We start from the raw sequence: 15,482 nt of genomic DNA on the forward strand, positions 1-15,482 counted from the left end.
TAATGTATTGGCGAGTGTGCCAAAGTTTGTCACCGGATGTTTGGCTATCGATGTGGATAGAATTATAACTTCTTCTATTACTGATGATCGATATTATATCGATGTGGATAGAATCGGAGCTTCTTCTATTACTGGTGATCGGTACCGTATCGATGTGGATAGAATCATAACTTCTTCTATTACTGGTGATCGATATTATATCGATGTGGATAAAATCGGAGTTCTTTCTATTACTGGTGATCGATACTATACCGATGTGGATAGAATACGAGCTTCTTCTATTTCTGGTGATCGGTACCATATCGATGTGGATAGAATTGGTATTTCTTCTATTACTGGTGATCGATACCCTATCGACGTGGATAGAACTGGAGTCTTTTCTATTACTGTTGGTCGATATGGGAATGCTAACTTCTGGAAACCGGGATCCCTAGGCTAGGATTGAGTCTAGTCTTAAATGTGAGGTCATGAGTCTAATTGACAGTTATATTGATTCATGCTGATTATGTTCCTGAACATGGTACACATTGATTTATGTTCCTGATGATGGTACATGTTTAGAATAGGATTTATTCTTGATGTGAATTTATATTCTGATTTGAATACATGTTAGACATATCTGTTATATGCTTTTATATTGTTTTTATGATTGCATGTATACATGATTTATACTGAGAATGTAATTCTCACCGGAGTTATCCGGCTGTTGTCTTGTTTGTATGTGTGCATGACAACAGGTGGGATAGGATCAGGGTCAAGAAGAGAACGAGGCTGGACTAGACAACGTGGAGATCCGGGCTTCGAAGCAACTTAGGATTCAGCACTGATATATAGTTGAACCTAGTTGATTTCTTGTAGATAATACAAGATTTATATGTTTATGTTTAATATGTAATTTGAATTGAATTACATTACGTTTCTGCTGTGTATTTTTTTAAAAAAAAAAATTTAAAATTTAGACCCTGTTTATTATGATTGTTTGAATTATTCCTAACGAAGATTAAGGAATGAATTAGCGTCCGGGTCCCCACAACAGGTGATATCAGAGCATTAGGCTCCAGAACAGTAGGTTCTAGAACTGTAGGTTCTTGAGATTGAGATAGAAGAGAGTGAGCGGGGTAGACTGAGGTTTTCTTTCCTGCTTTTGATTGCTAGCATGTGATTACTTATAATGTGGAATTACATTGTGTATGCTAGCATGATATTATGTTTACTGTTTTTAAATACATGTTACCTAAATACCTGAGTTGATTTGGTAATATGTCTGATTTGAAAATAAATCAGAACCAATTCTTGATCAGAGGCAAGCTGATCAGGATTGGGATTGAGACGGAATTGTCTCCTGTTACCACTAACATCTGTGATTATCAGATATTCCTCCTAGAAGAGTGCGAGAACGAGGTAGTACTTCGACTGATCTGATGGATGTATCAGAAACTCTGATGGAAACACAGTTGATGAGATTTCAGTCATTTCAACCGCCGATTCTGAGGGGTATTGAGGCGCCAGACGATTGTGAGAATTGGCTGGAGGATATAGAAATGTTATTTGAATTTCTGGGTTTCACAGATGATTGTAGAGTTAAACTGGTTGGAAATCAACTACGGGAAGTCGCTAGGAGTTGGTGGCTGGTAACCAGGGAAGCCATAGCACAGCGTGGCTCAACGATTACGTGGAAAATTTTTAAAGTTGAATTCTATCAAAGATTTGTATCTCTATTATACCGACAGGATAAAAGTGCAGAGTTTACAAATCTGAGACAGGGTCAGTTGAATGTTGATGAATATTTGACCCAGTTTTTCACCTTGATACATTTTGCCCCTCAAGTGGCTAGAAATGATACAACTGTATTTGATCAGTTTATCCAGGGATTGAATCCGGAGATACGCACATTGGTGAATGTGAAACCACCGAGTAATTTTGCTGATACTCTGAATCGAGCCAGAAGAGCAGAAACCGTTCTGATAAGACAAAAAGAAGTTTCATATGTTATTCCCACATCGATACCACCACTACTGCCGTCCAGACTCGAGATTGGCAGCAGCAGTGGTGGAAAGCAGGAACAATTGAAAACTCGAAAGAAACAGTTTAAGAAGTTAGGAAGCGGACCGAGTGGTTCAAGCCCGAGTTATACTGGAGTTTATTGCAGGACTTGCGGAGGGAGACATCCCATGGAACAGTGCCAGGGAGTGACTGGTAGGTGCAATATCTGTAAACAGCAGGGACACTTTGCTAGAGTCTGTCCACAGAAAGGTTCCCGAAGATTTCAGGGAGCAGAATCATCTGGTGGTAGTGATCGAGGAACGGACCCAGAACACACGTGATGATATAGTGGCAGGTAATAATCTTTTATGATTATGTTGCATATGTATTGATATATACTAATGCATTCCCTACGATTATCTTTAACTGAGTTGTATTGATATATGTTGTACCTGCTGGGTCTGTATTACTGTAGTATTGATCCTTGTACCTTTTGGGGAAAGGAATTGATATCAGTGAATTCTGTGATATATTATGTACTGCAGTAAAAAGAGAATGATATTGAATTAGATTGTATTGTACTTGTTTTATCTGATTCTGATTACATTATTGATATTAATATGCTAACAAGTATAGAACTATTATAGATTCTTGCCAGGAGATGGTAAGATTCACACCTGAAATGGCCGATGAACGAATGATATACGGTAAGGATTCTCGATTTTGAATTCCTTGATATCCGTATTATGTATGATTCGATGATTATCGAAAAAATGGAATAATTCCTTATGTATTCAGTTGATTACTGAAGTTGAGCCTGTCTGAGAATGATTTGTCAGTAGCAGGAGAGTTGCTATAGTCGTTCCATATGAAATTCCGGATTTGTCTTATATCAGGGAGAGTGACTTCAGCCTTGATTTGATATCAGGTATGGATTTCATTTTAGATTTCTGTACAGAATGATATTGATTAAATTGAAAGAACTGAAATGTCAGTTAGAAGATTTACTGTCTGAGAGTTAGAGTTACATCTGATTATGTGTTCCTCTGGAAAATACTTCAGTTCTGTGCATGGGTTGATGAATCCTGTGTTCCGAAGTGTTCTGATGATTTTATGCTTGTATTATCTATGATATTTTGATATATTCGCAGCGTATGATTGATTGAATCGAACAGTTGAAATTTGTATTGAATATTCTGGGAACTGAGATTGTTGTATACAGAATTATGCGGCTATGAATCCAGATTGCAACAGATTGTATTCAGAGTCTGTGATATCTGAAGATAGTATAATGATTGATTATATAAACCATTGAGATTATATACAGTTAAGCCGGCTCAGAGCTGATGTTAAAAATTACAGCAGTTCCGAAGTTTAATCATATTTTTCAGAACTTGATTTCGATAGTCAGAACAATGTGTTAATCAGAATACCAGGTAGGTAATGCTTTATTTTATATAATTAGCTGATTTGTTTATGCCAGATATTTCGAATTTGAAATGACAGGTATTGTCAGCGGCACACAGTAGTAGATTCCGTATTATTCTAGCAACAAGAAATGTGTGATAATACGAACGGACAGTTTTGATGTAAATAAACGAAATCAGTTATGTCAGAGTTGTATTGAAATGTCTAAATCGCTGACAGATGAAGACAGGAAGATAGAAACCAGGAAATTGGTTATACAGATTATCGATTCTTGAATAGAAATGGGGGTACATTTCTATGAATTTCGTGATGAAACTATCGAAAATCTTGCTATGACGGTGATATGATGTGATTACTATTGAACGATTGTTCAAATCTGCGGATGTTATATTGTACAGGATGATGTACAGATATGACAAGACGACTGAGAGGTAAGTCAGAAAAGGGGTCAGATGGTATTGAATGCCAGAATTAATTATATTATACCGTGATTTTTGGTTGATTTTAAACTTTTGGCAGAATGTATAGCATAATGTTTTATCTATGGATTATAGATTGACGGATAGTTGGAGTGAACTATCTAGATACTGGAGGATATCCAGGAACTGTAGTGCTGGATTTTAGCACTAGTGACCTGATGTATTGTCACTTTATGAATTATTGTACACTAATAGCTATTAGATGAGTATCGAGATAGCTCTAGTCGAGGTATTGTACAATGAGTACTACGGATTTCCTCTGAATGGGAATGATATTACGGTGATATTTGAGATTGCATTTGATAACAGCTGATGATATTGATTTGGTATGAGCTGTTGATTGATATATACGAGTGTTGTATAGCCAGTATTTGCAAGTAATTTTATCAGAATGGTTTGATCGAATGAATTTGCTAAAGTAACCTCTATTATACCTTCCTTCTTTATCTGATTTGATTGCCTGTGATTTCGAGGACGAAATCATACCTTAGAGGGGGAGAAATGTAAGGCCCGAGAATTTGATTACTGTAATCGAAAATGATTTGGGTATATTTACCGTAATCTGAGATTAATCTGGGATGATTTCTTGATTAATTGAAGTGATTATAGACGGAATGGAGTGGACCGGGAAAGACGAGAACAGACGCGAAATATGTGCGAAGGAAATGTCATGCGCGCGCATGCGCGATTTGGTGCGCACACATGCGCGGTTTTGACAGAAGACTCCGCGCATATGCGCGGAGTGAGGACGCGCATATGCGCAAGGTGTCCAATAGCCTAGTGGAGTGCTCGGCACATATGCGCGACGTGAACGGCGCATATGCGCGAGCAGGGCAGAAAGGTTGGCGCACATGCGCGGCAGAAGGCGCGCATATGCGCGAGTAAGGGGAGGCACGAGACAGTAGGTCTCGCGCATATGCGCGACTTATGTGCGCGCATATGCGCGAGTAGTCCAGTGGTTGGATAAGGCTTCCGGCGCATATGCGCGGACTTTGAGCGCGCATATGCGCGAGTCATGCAGAACAAGAACATGCCACGTTTCTATCATGCACGAGTTATGTATATATATATACATACAAACGTTAATAAGGATAAATCGAGAATTGAGGGGAAGTTTTACTTCTTGATTTTAGAATTCGATTTACGAGAAATCCGTTCGTCTGATTTTAAATCCGACTTCAGTACTTAGTTCCTAACGACGTAGGCTACAATTGGACGTAAGTTTTACTACGTTTTGATATGTCTTGAAATTATGATATTGCCAGAATTGAATGGAATTCATATATGATGTTCTTGACATGTTAGACATCATATAATCGAAGTCAGATTAAGAAACGGACTGATTATGAAATTATTATGAATTTTAGAGTCGATTTGATTGAGAATCGATATCAGATTTATATCATCGTTGAGATTATGATTTCTACCGATATTAATTATGAGTTCTGGTATTATAGATGTGGTGTTGGAATTGACGGGGTTATCGAGACTGTATTGTTATGCCGTCGAAACATCCGTAAATTGATATTGATCAGACTCGGTATTGATTGAGATGGTATTGTGATACCATATGTCGATTGGCATTGATCAGATTATGTTTTGATTTGAGTATTGATCAGAACAGGTGTTGAATTGAGTTATATACTGATATTGTGTCTGTTCGGTATTGTTATTACCAGATTGAGAATGGACAGGATTGAATGCAGGACTTCGTCTTCGTCGGGCCGAGAAGATAAAGGTATAAATTAATGTTGAGTTGGGATTGCACAACTCGAGTGAGGTTTGGCTCGAGTTTCCTTAAATCACATATTTTACCTTATTGTATTTATTTGATTGATGTACTTGTTCTCTTTATTTATAGACAGCAGGTATTAGACGAGTAATCTTGTGACAGAAGTGCCTGATAGTGGTGGGATCGCCACGGGCACATTGCACGATGTCACAAGATAATGTATTAGCGAGTGTGCCAAAGTTTGTCACCGGATGTTTGGCTATCGATGTGGATAGAATTATAACTTCTTCTATTACTGATGATCGATATTATATCGATGTGGATAGAATCGGAGCTTCTTCTATTACTGGTGATCGGTACCGTATCGATGTGGATAGAATCATAACTTCTTCTATTACTGGTGATCGATATTATATCGATGTGGATAAAATCGGAGTTCTTTCTATTACTGGTGATCGATACTATACCGATGTGGATAGAATACGAGCTTCTTCTATTACTGGTGATCGATACCATATCGATGTGGATAGAATTGATATTTCTTCTATTACTGGTGATCGATACCCTATCGACGTAGATAGAACTGGAGTCTTTTCTATTACTGTTGGTCGATATGGGAATGCTAACTTCTGAAAACCGGGATCCCTAGGCTAGGATTGAGTCTAGTTTTAAATGTGAGGTCATGAGTCTAATTGACAGTTATATTGATTCATGCTGATTATGTTCCTGAATATGGTACACATTGATTTATGTTCCTGATGATGGTACATGTTTAGAATAGGATTTATTCTTGATGTGAATTTATATTCTGATTTGAATACATGTTAGACATATATGTTATATGCTTTTATATTGTTTTTATGATTGCATGTATACATGATTTATACTGAGAATGTAATTCTCACCGGAGTTATCCGGCTGTTGTCTTGTTTGTATGTGTGCATGACAACAGGTGGGATAGGATCAGGGTCAAGAAGAGAACGAGGCTGGACTAGATAGCGTGGAGATCCGGGCTTCGAAGCAACTTAGGATTCAGCACTGATATATAGTTGAACCTAGTTGAATTCTTATAGATAATACAAGATTTATATGTTTATGTTTAATATGTAATTTGAATTGAATTACATTACGTTTCCGCTGTGTATTTAAAAAAAAAATTAAAATTTAGACCCTGTTTATTATGATTGTTTGAATTATTCCTAACGACGATTAAGGAATGAATTAGCGTCCGGGTCCCCGCACACCATCACTCCATCAACTATAATTTTTGGTATGACGACAAACATTCGGTCCTATACTAACAGATCATAATTAGATCATAACATAGAAAATTTAACTTTAAAAATATAAGAAAATTATAAAACTTATTATTATTTTCAAAAAAACCAAAATTTATTTTTATTTTTAATAATTCCTAAACTATGGGATGGAGAGGATTCGAAGTGAGTCACTTACCGGAGGAAAGATGGTGAGACCACTTGGGCCAAAGCCCTGTCTCAAAATTTATTTACACACAACCAAAATTACAAATTGTTGGCGTTTTTCATAATTGACAGGTTGTGTAGCGCTACAGTTGTCTTTGAGAGGTTAGTTTATATATATATATATATATATATATATATATATAGTTCTCCTAATTTCTTTAATTTTCATCGTGAAAAACATAACAAAATAAAAAGGGAAAATTTGCTACCATATTTTAAAATGTATTATATATAAAATAATAAATTACATTACTGCCAACAACCAGTGGCATAATCATATGTGAAAATTTTTAGTTGATTTAGTAATAATTATGTTGGGTTAAGCGTATATGAAATAGTGTAGTGCTGAGATGAGTGACATCATAGGAAGTTCTCGTGATTCAAGTTGTTGACGTTGTGCCGCTTAATCTGGTTGGCTAGTTGGATCATAAAAGAATGACGAAAGATCTTAACGAGTAATATTGTTTATGTTGGAGACTGGGTCGACGGTAAGAAAATAGTAAGACTGATCTCTAACAGATATGAGACAACAACAACAGATAGACACACTCGCATGTCTCCAGACTAATGGACCTAACAGTCCGACCCATTAGCACCCAATTAGATGTATTATACGTTGTTATAGTATAACAAATAAAATTATGTTTTAACTAACAATTATAGTTTTTGGTCTGGTTGGAAAAATATAACAAATTATATTAGTAAACACAACGGAATATGTTACTAGATTCCCAACAATACAATCACAAATTTAATTAATTAATCAATTCCAAGAAACTAGCATTCTAAATTGACAAATTTAAGAATAGATAATATTGTTCTCGGGGCGTAGTTGAGTTGGTTGAATCTGCGAATGTTAAACTGAGGTTTACGATTCGAATCCGCAAAAATATTCTTTGTTTGAGCATGTTTGCAGTCTTCCGCACAGTATATGTGATGTGTGTGGTTTGCAGTTCAAGATTTACTCAGTACACACTTGAAAGATTGTGGTTGTCAGTTTCTCGTCACAAAAAAAAAAAAAAAAAAATCGAGTATTCGAGCATGAATTTTTGGATTTTGTTTCTGCAATATATTGTTGAAGTATTTATAGTAAATTAATATAATTATAATTTGGAGTTGATAAAATTAATATATGCTCCATTCTAATGTGTTAGTTCGATCAATGGGATAAATAACTGAATATTTATTGATAATAAATATAATTGTATGGTTCAAATAATTATATGTGATAATCGTATGGATTGGAAGATAATTTATTTTTTAACTCATAATATTTTTTTTCATCGTAAAATTGTTTTTTTACAAAATATTTTTATCCTAAATCCTTTCTCTTAAGTTGTAACTTATACAGTTATATATACTCCTCACATTCTGTAAATGCTGAGAAATTTGAACTAATAGTTATCCAAATTAGGAAAAAAAATCGTGGTTCTTAAACACTTGATCAAGATAACGTGCTTACGAGATCTCGAATTCGAGACCCAAAGTTGAGATGGCCTCCCTAAAAGGTTTATATACTTTTTAAATTTCAATAAATAATTTTTCTAAGGTTCCAGTGCTCAATTAATCCAAAATTTTTGTACTAAAAGTCTAAAATAATTACAATTTTTTTTAAAAAAATTCAATAAATAATATTTAATTATCATTGCCGCGTGAGAGAAGCACAATGCCTATTAGTTAGTATAAATAGGAAGGATGTGTATTTCAAGAAACACACACTCAAATTCACATGGCTTCGAGTGCTTCCAACTCTTTCATTGCTCGTTACATGGATATCGAGCCCGCGAACCATTCGTCATCGTCTCCGACTACCGCCGCAAAACAAGCGATTCGATTCGCAAATCACGTACAATCACGATGTTTTCTTGATCTTTTAGCTTGAGAATCATTATATATTTTATAATGTTATGTACATTTTTTGGTTTTTGGTAGAAATATCAAGAGTTTGGCTCATTGTCCATGAATGGGTGCGGGGGAGATCATCCTATAACTCCCATTGCTACTATCGAAACTCGAACATATCCGGAGGCCGTGACACCGGCGATGGCCACCCACCGCCTCAACTCCGCCATATTCGACCTGAAATCGAACCCTCCGCCGTTTGATTCCGGAATTATCCGCCTCCAGGTGTGTAATTTGTCCACACTGAGAACAAATTCTTGAGTTTTTTTTTTATGCATAGTATCATAGGCAGCTTCATAAGTAGGATATTCAAGAGTTGGGGTTGGATTCATTTTTGTGGGTTACATGCCACGTGGTTGGTTCAGATAGGATGATTCATAATCCAATCCTGTTCCTTATCCGACACCAATTGCCTATTCCAATGGATTCTAATCATCAAATCTATGATGCAGTTTCTGTTGTAGAAAATTGATGATTAATGTGGTGAAACTTTTAACTTTTGGATAATTGATCCGATGTCCGTTTCCACTAAAATACGAGAGATTAACATGATATAACGATATTAAGATACGGGGATAATTACTCCAAGTGTAACATAGATTAAGTCGGTTCGTCCTATCAGAGGACGTGTTTGTTTCGGGTTTGTGTGATTGTTTTCATTGAAAACTCATAAATTATATTTTTTTTCCTTGAATTATCTTATTATTAAATTAATTAGGATGTCATTAGCCATTAAATAGAGCTATTTTTTTCCTAATAAGAATAGGTCTTTTGTGAGACGGTCTCACGAATCTTTATCTGTGAGACGGGTCAACCCTATCGATATTCACAATAAAAAATAATACTCTTAGCATAAAAAATAATATTTTTTCATGGATAACCCAAATAAGATACATGTCTCACAAAATATGACCTGTGAGACCGTCTCACACAAGTTTTTGTATTCTAATAGATACAATTAATACTAGTGTATTGAATTCAAATTTATTATGATCTATACTTTATGATCCAATTGTAAAACAATATAGTGTGTTTCACTCAATATAGTGTAATATATTTTTTTTAAACATATGATGTGAAGGTTCTGGTTAAAAGTGTAAGGGTCCCCATTTGATATTGAGGTGAAGAGATTCACTTTTTCAGTATAGAAATTTTTTTTTTTTTGGTTATTGACGAGATATTGTGGTAAACTTGGGATAGTTGTCAAATGAACTACAAGTTATCAGTCAGTTTCAGCATTAGATTCGATAAGAAGATATTGTTGTTTTATGTAAATTTGTATTTTTGATTAAGTATTAAAATTCTATGTAAGTTTAGAGGAAAATTTCTTGAACCAAATACATTAAGCAAACTAATTATTTAAAAAATTTATTTGAGAAATGTTTTATTTGAGCCCATGTTATCTACTAGAAAAATAAAAGTATAAATAAATAATATAAAATTATATAATAATTCCAAGCTCGTTTGGGCTTATTTATTGTATCGACATACGATTCTCTGATCCACTGGGCCTCTATGCTCTTGGCCCATTATTTGCCTCTGAGCTGAGCCGTGCTTCACTGGCTGTGGCTGCGTAAAGGTGCCAATCCAGCAGCAAATTGGGGCGCTTGATTGGCTTCGATCCCAGACGCAAACCCTTCTTCCCCGCTGTTTTTTCTCCGGTCGTGATTCCAGCACCGTCCCACAAATCGATCACCTGTACAATGGAAATGGCCATGCTGAGCAAAATCATGAACAAAAGCTTATCAGTGTTGCTGGGTTGGGTTCTGCGGTGTTCTTCCACAATCTGGATCCATTCTCTTTGGATCATTGGCGTTCCATTAAAAGGTGAATGCCCATTTTAGTTTATTCTTTTAGGAGCAAAGTTGCGTTGTGTTAGCACATAAACGGAGTTAGCCTGATACCTTTGAGGTTCATTTAGTTAACGAGGAAGCAATTATACAAATTCTAAAGTAGCCATCATCATCCATTCTGTTAAAGTTTAGGGAGATACAAATATCTCTTGAGTTGGAACGCCGAATTGGATTTTAATGTGTTCATGGTTACCAGTGAACTTATGAATCGAGTAATAGCAATGTTTTAACCATGCTGGACAGTGTATTTCTGACTGAAAATGGAAAAAGGGTGAAAAAAATCTTTATTAACAAAATTTACATCCATATAATAAATAATAGCTAGCTACGTGGGAATCAATAAAAGATACACTAATCCCCTTTTGAAACAGTGGCATAATGGACGAATCTGATGTGCAGCTAAGAAATTCTGAGTGCTTTATGTAGTTGGAAAATCTAGTATTAGAATCAGCTTAATCGAACAGAAGTGACAAATTTGTAAAAGATTGAAAATCTACATAAATTATATTGTTTTATCTTCCAGCTCCCGAATTTTAATTGTGTTTATATTTTTCTGAAGGTTCTTATCCAAAAAATCTCCGCTAATTCGTGCTTATGGTGCAATTCGATTTGACGCAAGATCTAATATATCCTATGAGTGGAAGGCTTTTGGTTCTTTTTATTTCATGGTCCCTCAGGTATATCAAGTTCTTTTCTTTATGGACAATTACTTGTTTCAGTATATTGTCAATGAATGGAAATTTTGTGCAAGAATGTAGGTTGAGTTTGATGAGTTTGAAGGAAATTCAATGATTGCGGCAACTATTGCATGGGACAATGACTTGTCAAGGACATGTAGAGAAGCGATTGTCGCACTTGAGGCAACCATGTGTCAGGTTCGACCTATTCTTCCTTCTTTTTATTTGATCTTGGTTATTGTTTCATAGGTCCAAGGTCTCATTTCTAATTATTCTTTTGCAGGTTTCCTCCACTGTCCAGAGATTAAATGGCGATACTCCTCTTACTGTTGTACTCCACCAGACTCATGTTCCTAACAAAACATATTGGGATTCAGCTGTTAAGCGAGCGTTGGACAAGATAAATGGGAAAAGTTCATCACTAGTTAAGGTTGTAGATTGTAATATTCATAAAGTTTTCGACAATAAAACTTTTGTGTAAATTATGTTTATGAGTTCTAAATTTCTTCCTGGAAGTTGTGACATCGGTTCTCTCTTCTACCATCATTTATTGACCTAACTTCGTTTTCTATACATGGTTCAGCATTGATTGGTTCACACATTCATCTTGAACATACAGGTTGTTCTTGCACGTAGCAGCAGAATACTGACTACATCAGAAATTGACCCCTTAATGTGGTTGACTTGCTTACAGGTGTTGTTTATGTGTCTGATGCAATTTATTGTAGTGTGGCCGGATAAAATACAGATTGAAGTAATGCTTAGTACGGATGCATAACGAGTGTAGGTTGAAGGAGATAATGCGTATCAGTTTTGTCTGCAACCTCCTGAGTCACCTGCTTTCATTGGAAACACTGTGAGTAATATTACTCTCTTATTTCTTTAAAAAGTAAAGTCCCTTTTTCATTTTGATTTGTCCATGCCCCTGTCGATCTCAACTATTAGTTGATATATGAGATATTGACTGATTTTAATGAGTTTTTAGCTTTACAATGTTCTGATATGACTGCAAAATTGGATAACTGAATCATTTGAGGTAGTTCTTGGCTGACAGATCAGTAGATCATAGTGAGATATTAATGTAATTTTTCATGGTTTAAATAACTTCTTAACAGATATCTAGTATAAAGTATTTGTTCTCGTTTAATGTTTCTCATACACGTGGGAACAAATGGCAAGAACCAAGAAGACTAAAGCATATTCCTATTTCTCTTACAGTACTTGAGAAAATGCTGATTTATAGCCTTGAAATGTTAATTTTCAGCTTTAACAATATAGGGAAAGGTTTTTGAAATGTCTATCACTGAACTTGCAAAGTTTCAATCCTGGTTGAATACCTAGCACTTAAGTAATTGTTGCAACATGTAGATGCTCTAAAAATTTCCAGGATTTTCATTTACTTACTTCTTTGTGCACCGCATGAAAAGAGTCGAATGAATTGTGAGGCCAGGCATTTCACTTCTTACATTACTTATGCACTTCTTGAATAGCCAGAGCGACTATTTTATCGACACCGGCTTAGCATTTGCAGTGAGGCTTTGGCTGCAACGCGAGCTAGAGGTAGATCAGAGTCCCTAGATTTACAGGCAGGACTTGATTTACTTTCCAGGTTTTTCTCATCTTAGTCTCCACTGAACCAGGTGTAATCGTGTAATTTTTTGCTCTGATTGTCTTAAACTTTTTCTTAACCAAATCTCAAATTCTCTATTGGTATGTAGTCCCAAAGACCATCGTGAATTTGCAGTGGTGCGAGAGTGTATAAGAAGAAAACTAGAGGTAAGTGATGCATGTACCATTTGCACATCTCCACAGTGTAACACTTCCGTGAAGTTGATTTGCTCTTCCCTCTTGAATTCTTATTTTTATATTTAACGTTGTTTTATTTCATAATCATGCATTCTAGACTGTATGTTCCAGCACCGTAATAGAACCAAAAAAAGCTTTACGGAAACTTCGACGAGTTCAGCATCTTTATGCTCGATTGACTGGCACACTACGGAAAGAAGATGATGAAGTATGAACTTTTAGTTCCACATTCTCACATCTCTAAATAATTCTAGGTGACAGATGACCGGCTGTTTCATATGTTTAGAAAATCTTTTCCTCTTCTTTGGGCAGGACTTGAGACTGCTGTTTTTTTGTTTTCAGTTTCAGATTTTGTCTTCTCTTCACCCAACTCCTGCTGTTTGTGGGCATCCTATGGAAGAGGCACGGGTTTTAATATCAGAAACTGGTACCTTTACAGCTATACCACTAATGCTTTTTGACTAGCTTTTGATATTCTCCTTTCTGATTCTTTCTCATTCCTCTTGCTTTGCGTTTATCATGTTTTTGTGCTCAAGAATCTAAGATACAGAGATTGGATATTAGAGACATTAAAAATACTATGTCATAATCTAAGATACAGAGATTGGATATTAGAGACATTAAAAATACTATGTCATGCAGAAATGTTTGATCGAGGGATGTACGCAGGCCCTGTTGGATGGTTTGGGGGTTCAGAGAGTGAGTTTGCTGTGGGTATAAGGTCTGCCTTAGTTGGCAAGGTGAGCATATCTGTCACTGTTTCATTGAATGCTGTATCATTTAGAAATTTTCAAATCCTCAACCATTATGCTATTTCTATAATCTAAAAAACCTTCCTGAGATTATTCTTATTTCAGCAACAGGTCCACTAGCATCTTGTTATAGTTCACATATTCTTACGTCCATTCATCGACTAAATCACAATATTAATTTGTATCACAAGGGTGTTGGTGCATTACTGTATGCCGGAACTGGGATAGTAGATGGGAGCAATTCGGCCCTGGAATGGCAGGAACTAGACCTGAAGACCTCACAGGTTTGTTTTGAGAAACTACATCATGATTTCCTAGTGATGTTTCTATAATCTTTTTACAAGTAAACTCATTCTGTAATATTGAAAATTATTTTTTCTGTAGTTCACCAAATTGATGAATTTTGAGGCGCCTCTTATAGCAGCAATAAGGGAGAAAATAGAGCTGTAATTCAAACGGTTAGTAACTTCAAAGTACCTGTCTTCACCATATAGTTAGTGACATTGATTGTTATCTTAGTTTTCCAGCTTTCATCAGCAGCTCAAGTGCTTCTGAACTTTCAAAAGTTAATGATTACAATATCGCAATTCATGGTATCCATTTTTTCTCCTACATCTTTGAGTCAGATGAACATATTTTTCCGACACTTTGTTGATTACAGATATCAGTCCTGGAGAGGATATCATTGTCTTGAAATGAAACTTCTTTTACCAAGTAACACTTGCTCATGAAAATCGTCTCTGTTTTTCATTCTTTTTTACTTTTTGTGCATATTATTGTTTTTGTTTGCTGCTGTTCCTTGATAAGTATCGAGGCACACATGCGTGTATACAGAGAACAAGAACGATGGAAATGATATGTTGTGAACCATCATTTATTGATTCTTGTACACTTTTACAAGGTTGAGCTGTAACAGAGCGTATATGTAGCTTCCAATTTGGATGGTTAAAATTCTTTCCATACACCAAATTTGCTGTTACATGGTTGAGTCCCATTCCATTTTTATAAACGGCACTCGACCAAGTTAGATCCGGTACCCGAAACACTGTTTTCAATTTAAATTCCAAGCACTCCAATCCAAGAATCCGGGAAGTATCTGCTAAATATTGGTAACATATAAGCATTTGACATGATATATCTTTGTGTTTGTAAGTATCCATACATCATTTCTCTGATTCATTGTGCTACTTGGACGAGGCCATGAATCCCAGGTTGAAGACGCAACAATCGTAAATCACACGATTCTACCCACTGTCTGAAGAGTGAATATCCTATCAAAATAAGCATCAGAACAAACATTTTTATATCTTTTACCCCTCTTTTATCTAAGGAGGATCTGATTCCAAAAGAAGCCCACCAAAATTAATAAAAGGTGAAATGCCTCAC

General features: G+C 35.7%; 1 protein-coding gene across 2 annotated transcripts; it reads left to right on the top strand.

Annotated features, from left to right (window-relative positions):
* The first annotated feature begins 8,801 nt into the window (after positions 1-8,801).
* On the top strand, positions 8,802-15,473 carry LOC142520613 (isochorismate synthase, chloroplastic-like). Of its 2 annotated transcripts, none has more exons than XM_075623665.1 (16): positions 8,802-8,952; positions 9,039-9,233; positions 10,588-10,835; positions 11,421-11,538; positions 11,620-11,736; positions 11,822-11,968; positions 12,158-12,232; positions 12,326-12,394; positions 13,029-13,147; positions 13,257-13,314; positions 13,442-13,552; positions 13,687-13,771; positions 13,987-14,084; positions 14,288-14,380; positions 14,481-14,554; positions 15,308-15,473. In XM_075623665.1, exons 1-15 carry the CDS (start codon positions 8,836-8,838, stop codon positions 14,544-14,546), a joined length of 1,716 nt encoding a protein of 571 aa, XP_075479780.1. In that variant the 5' UTR covers positions 8,802-8,835; the 3' UTR covers positions 14,547-14,554; positions 15,308-15,473. The 2 variants fall into 2 exon arrangements, with proteins under 2 accessions (XP_075479780.1, XP_075479779.1); XM_075623664.1 differs by lacking the exon at positions 15,308-15,473 and adding an exon at positions 14,758-15,186.
* The last annotated feature ends 9 nt before the right edge of the window (positions 15,474-15,482 follow it).

This window comes from Primulina tabacum, chromosome 12 (genome assembly GCF_025594145.1).
Source record: "Primulina tabacum isolate GXHZ01 chromosome 12, ASM2559414v2, whole genome shotgun sequence".
Classification (NCBI taxonomy): domain Eukaryota; kingdom Viridiplantae; phylum Streptophyta; class Magnoliopsida; order Lamiales; family Gesneriaceae; genus Primulina; species Primulina tabacum.

Bases quoted from the DNA above. Each gene is read 5' to 3' on its own strand.
- LOC142520613 (XM_075623665.1), top strand. From the start codon at position 8,836: ATGGCTTCGAGTGCTTCCAACTCTTTCATTGCTCGTTACATGGATATC. The intron at 12,395-13,028 runs GTGAGTAATATT...CTTCTTGAATAG, and splicing joins CTGCTTTCATTGGAAACACT to CCAGAGCGACTATTTTATCG. The intron at 13,315-13,441 runs GTAAGTGATGCA...CATGCATTCTAG, and splicing joins GTATAAGAAGAAAACTAGAG to ACTGTATGTTCCAGCACCGT.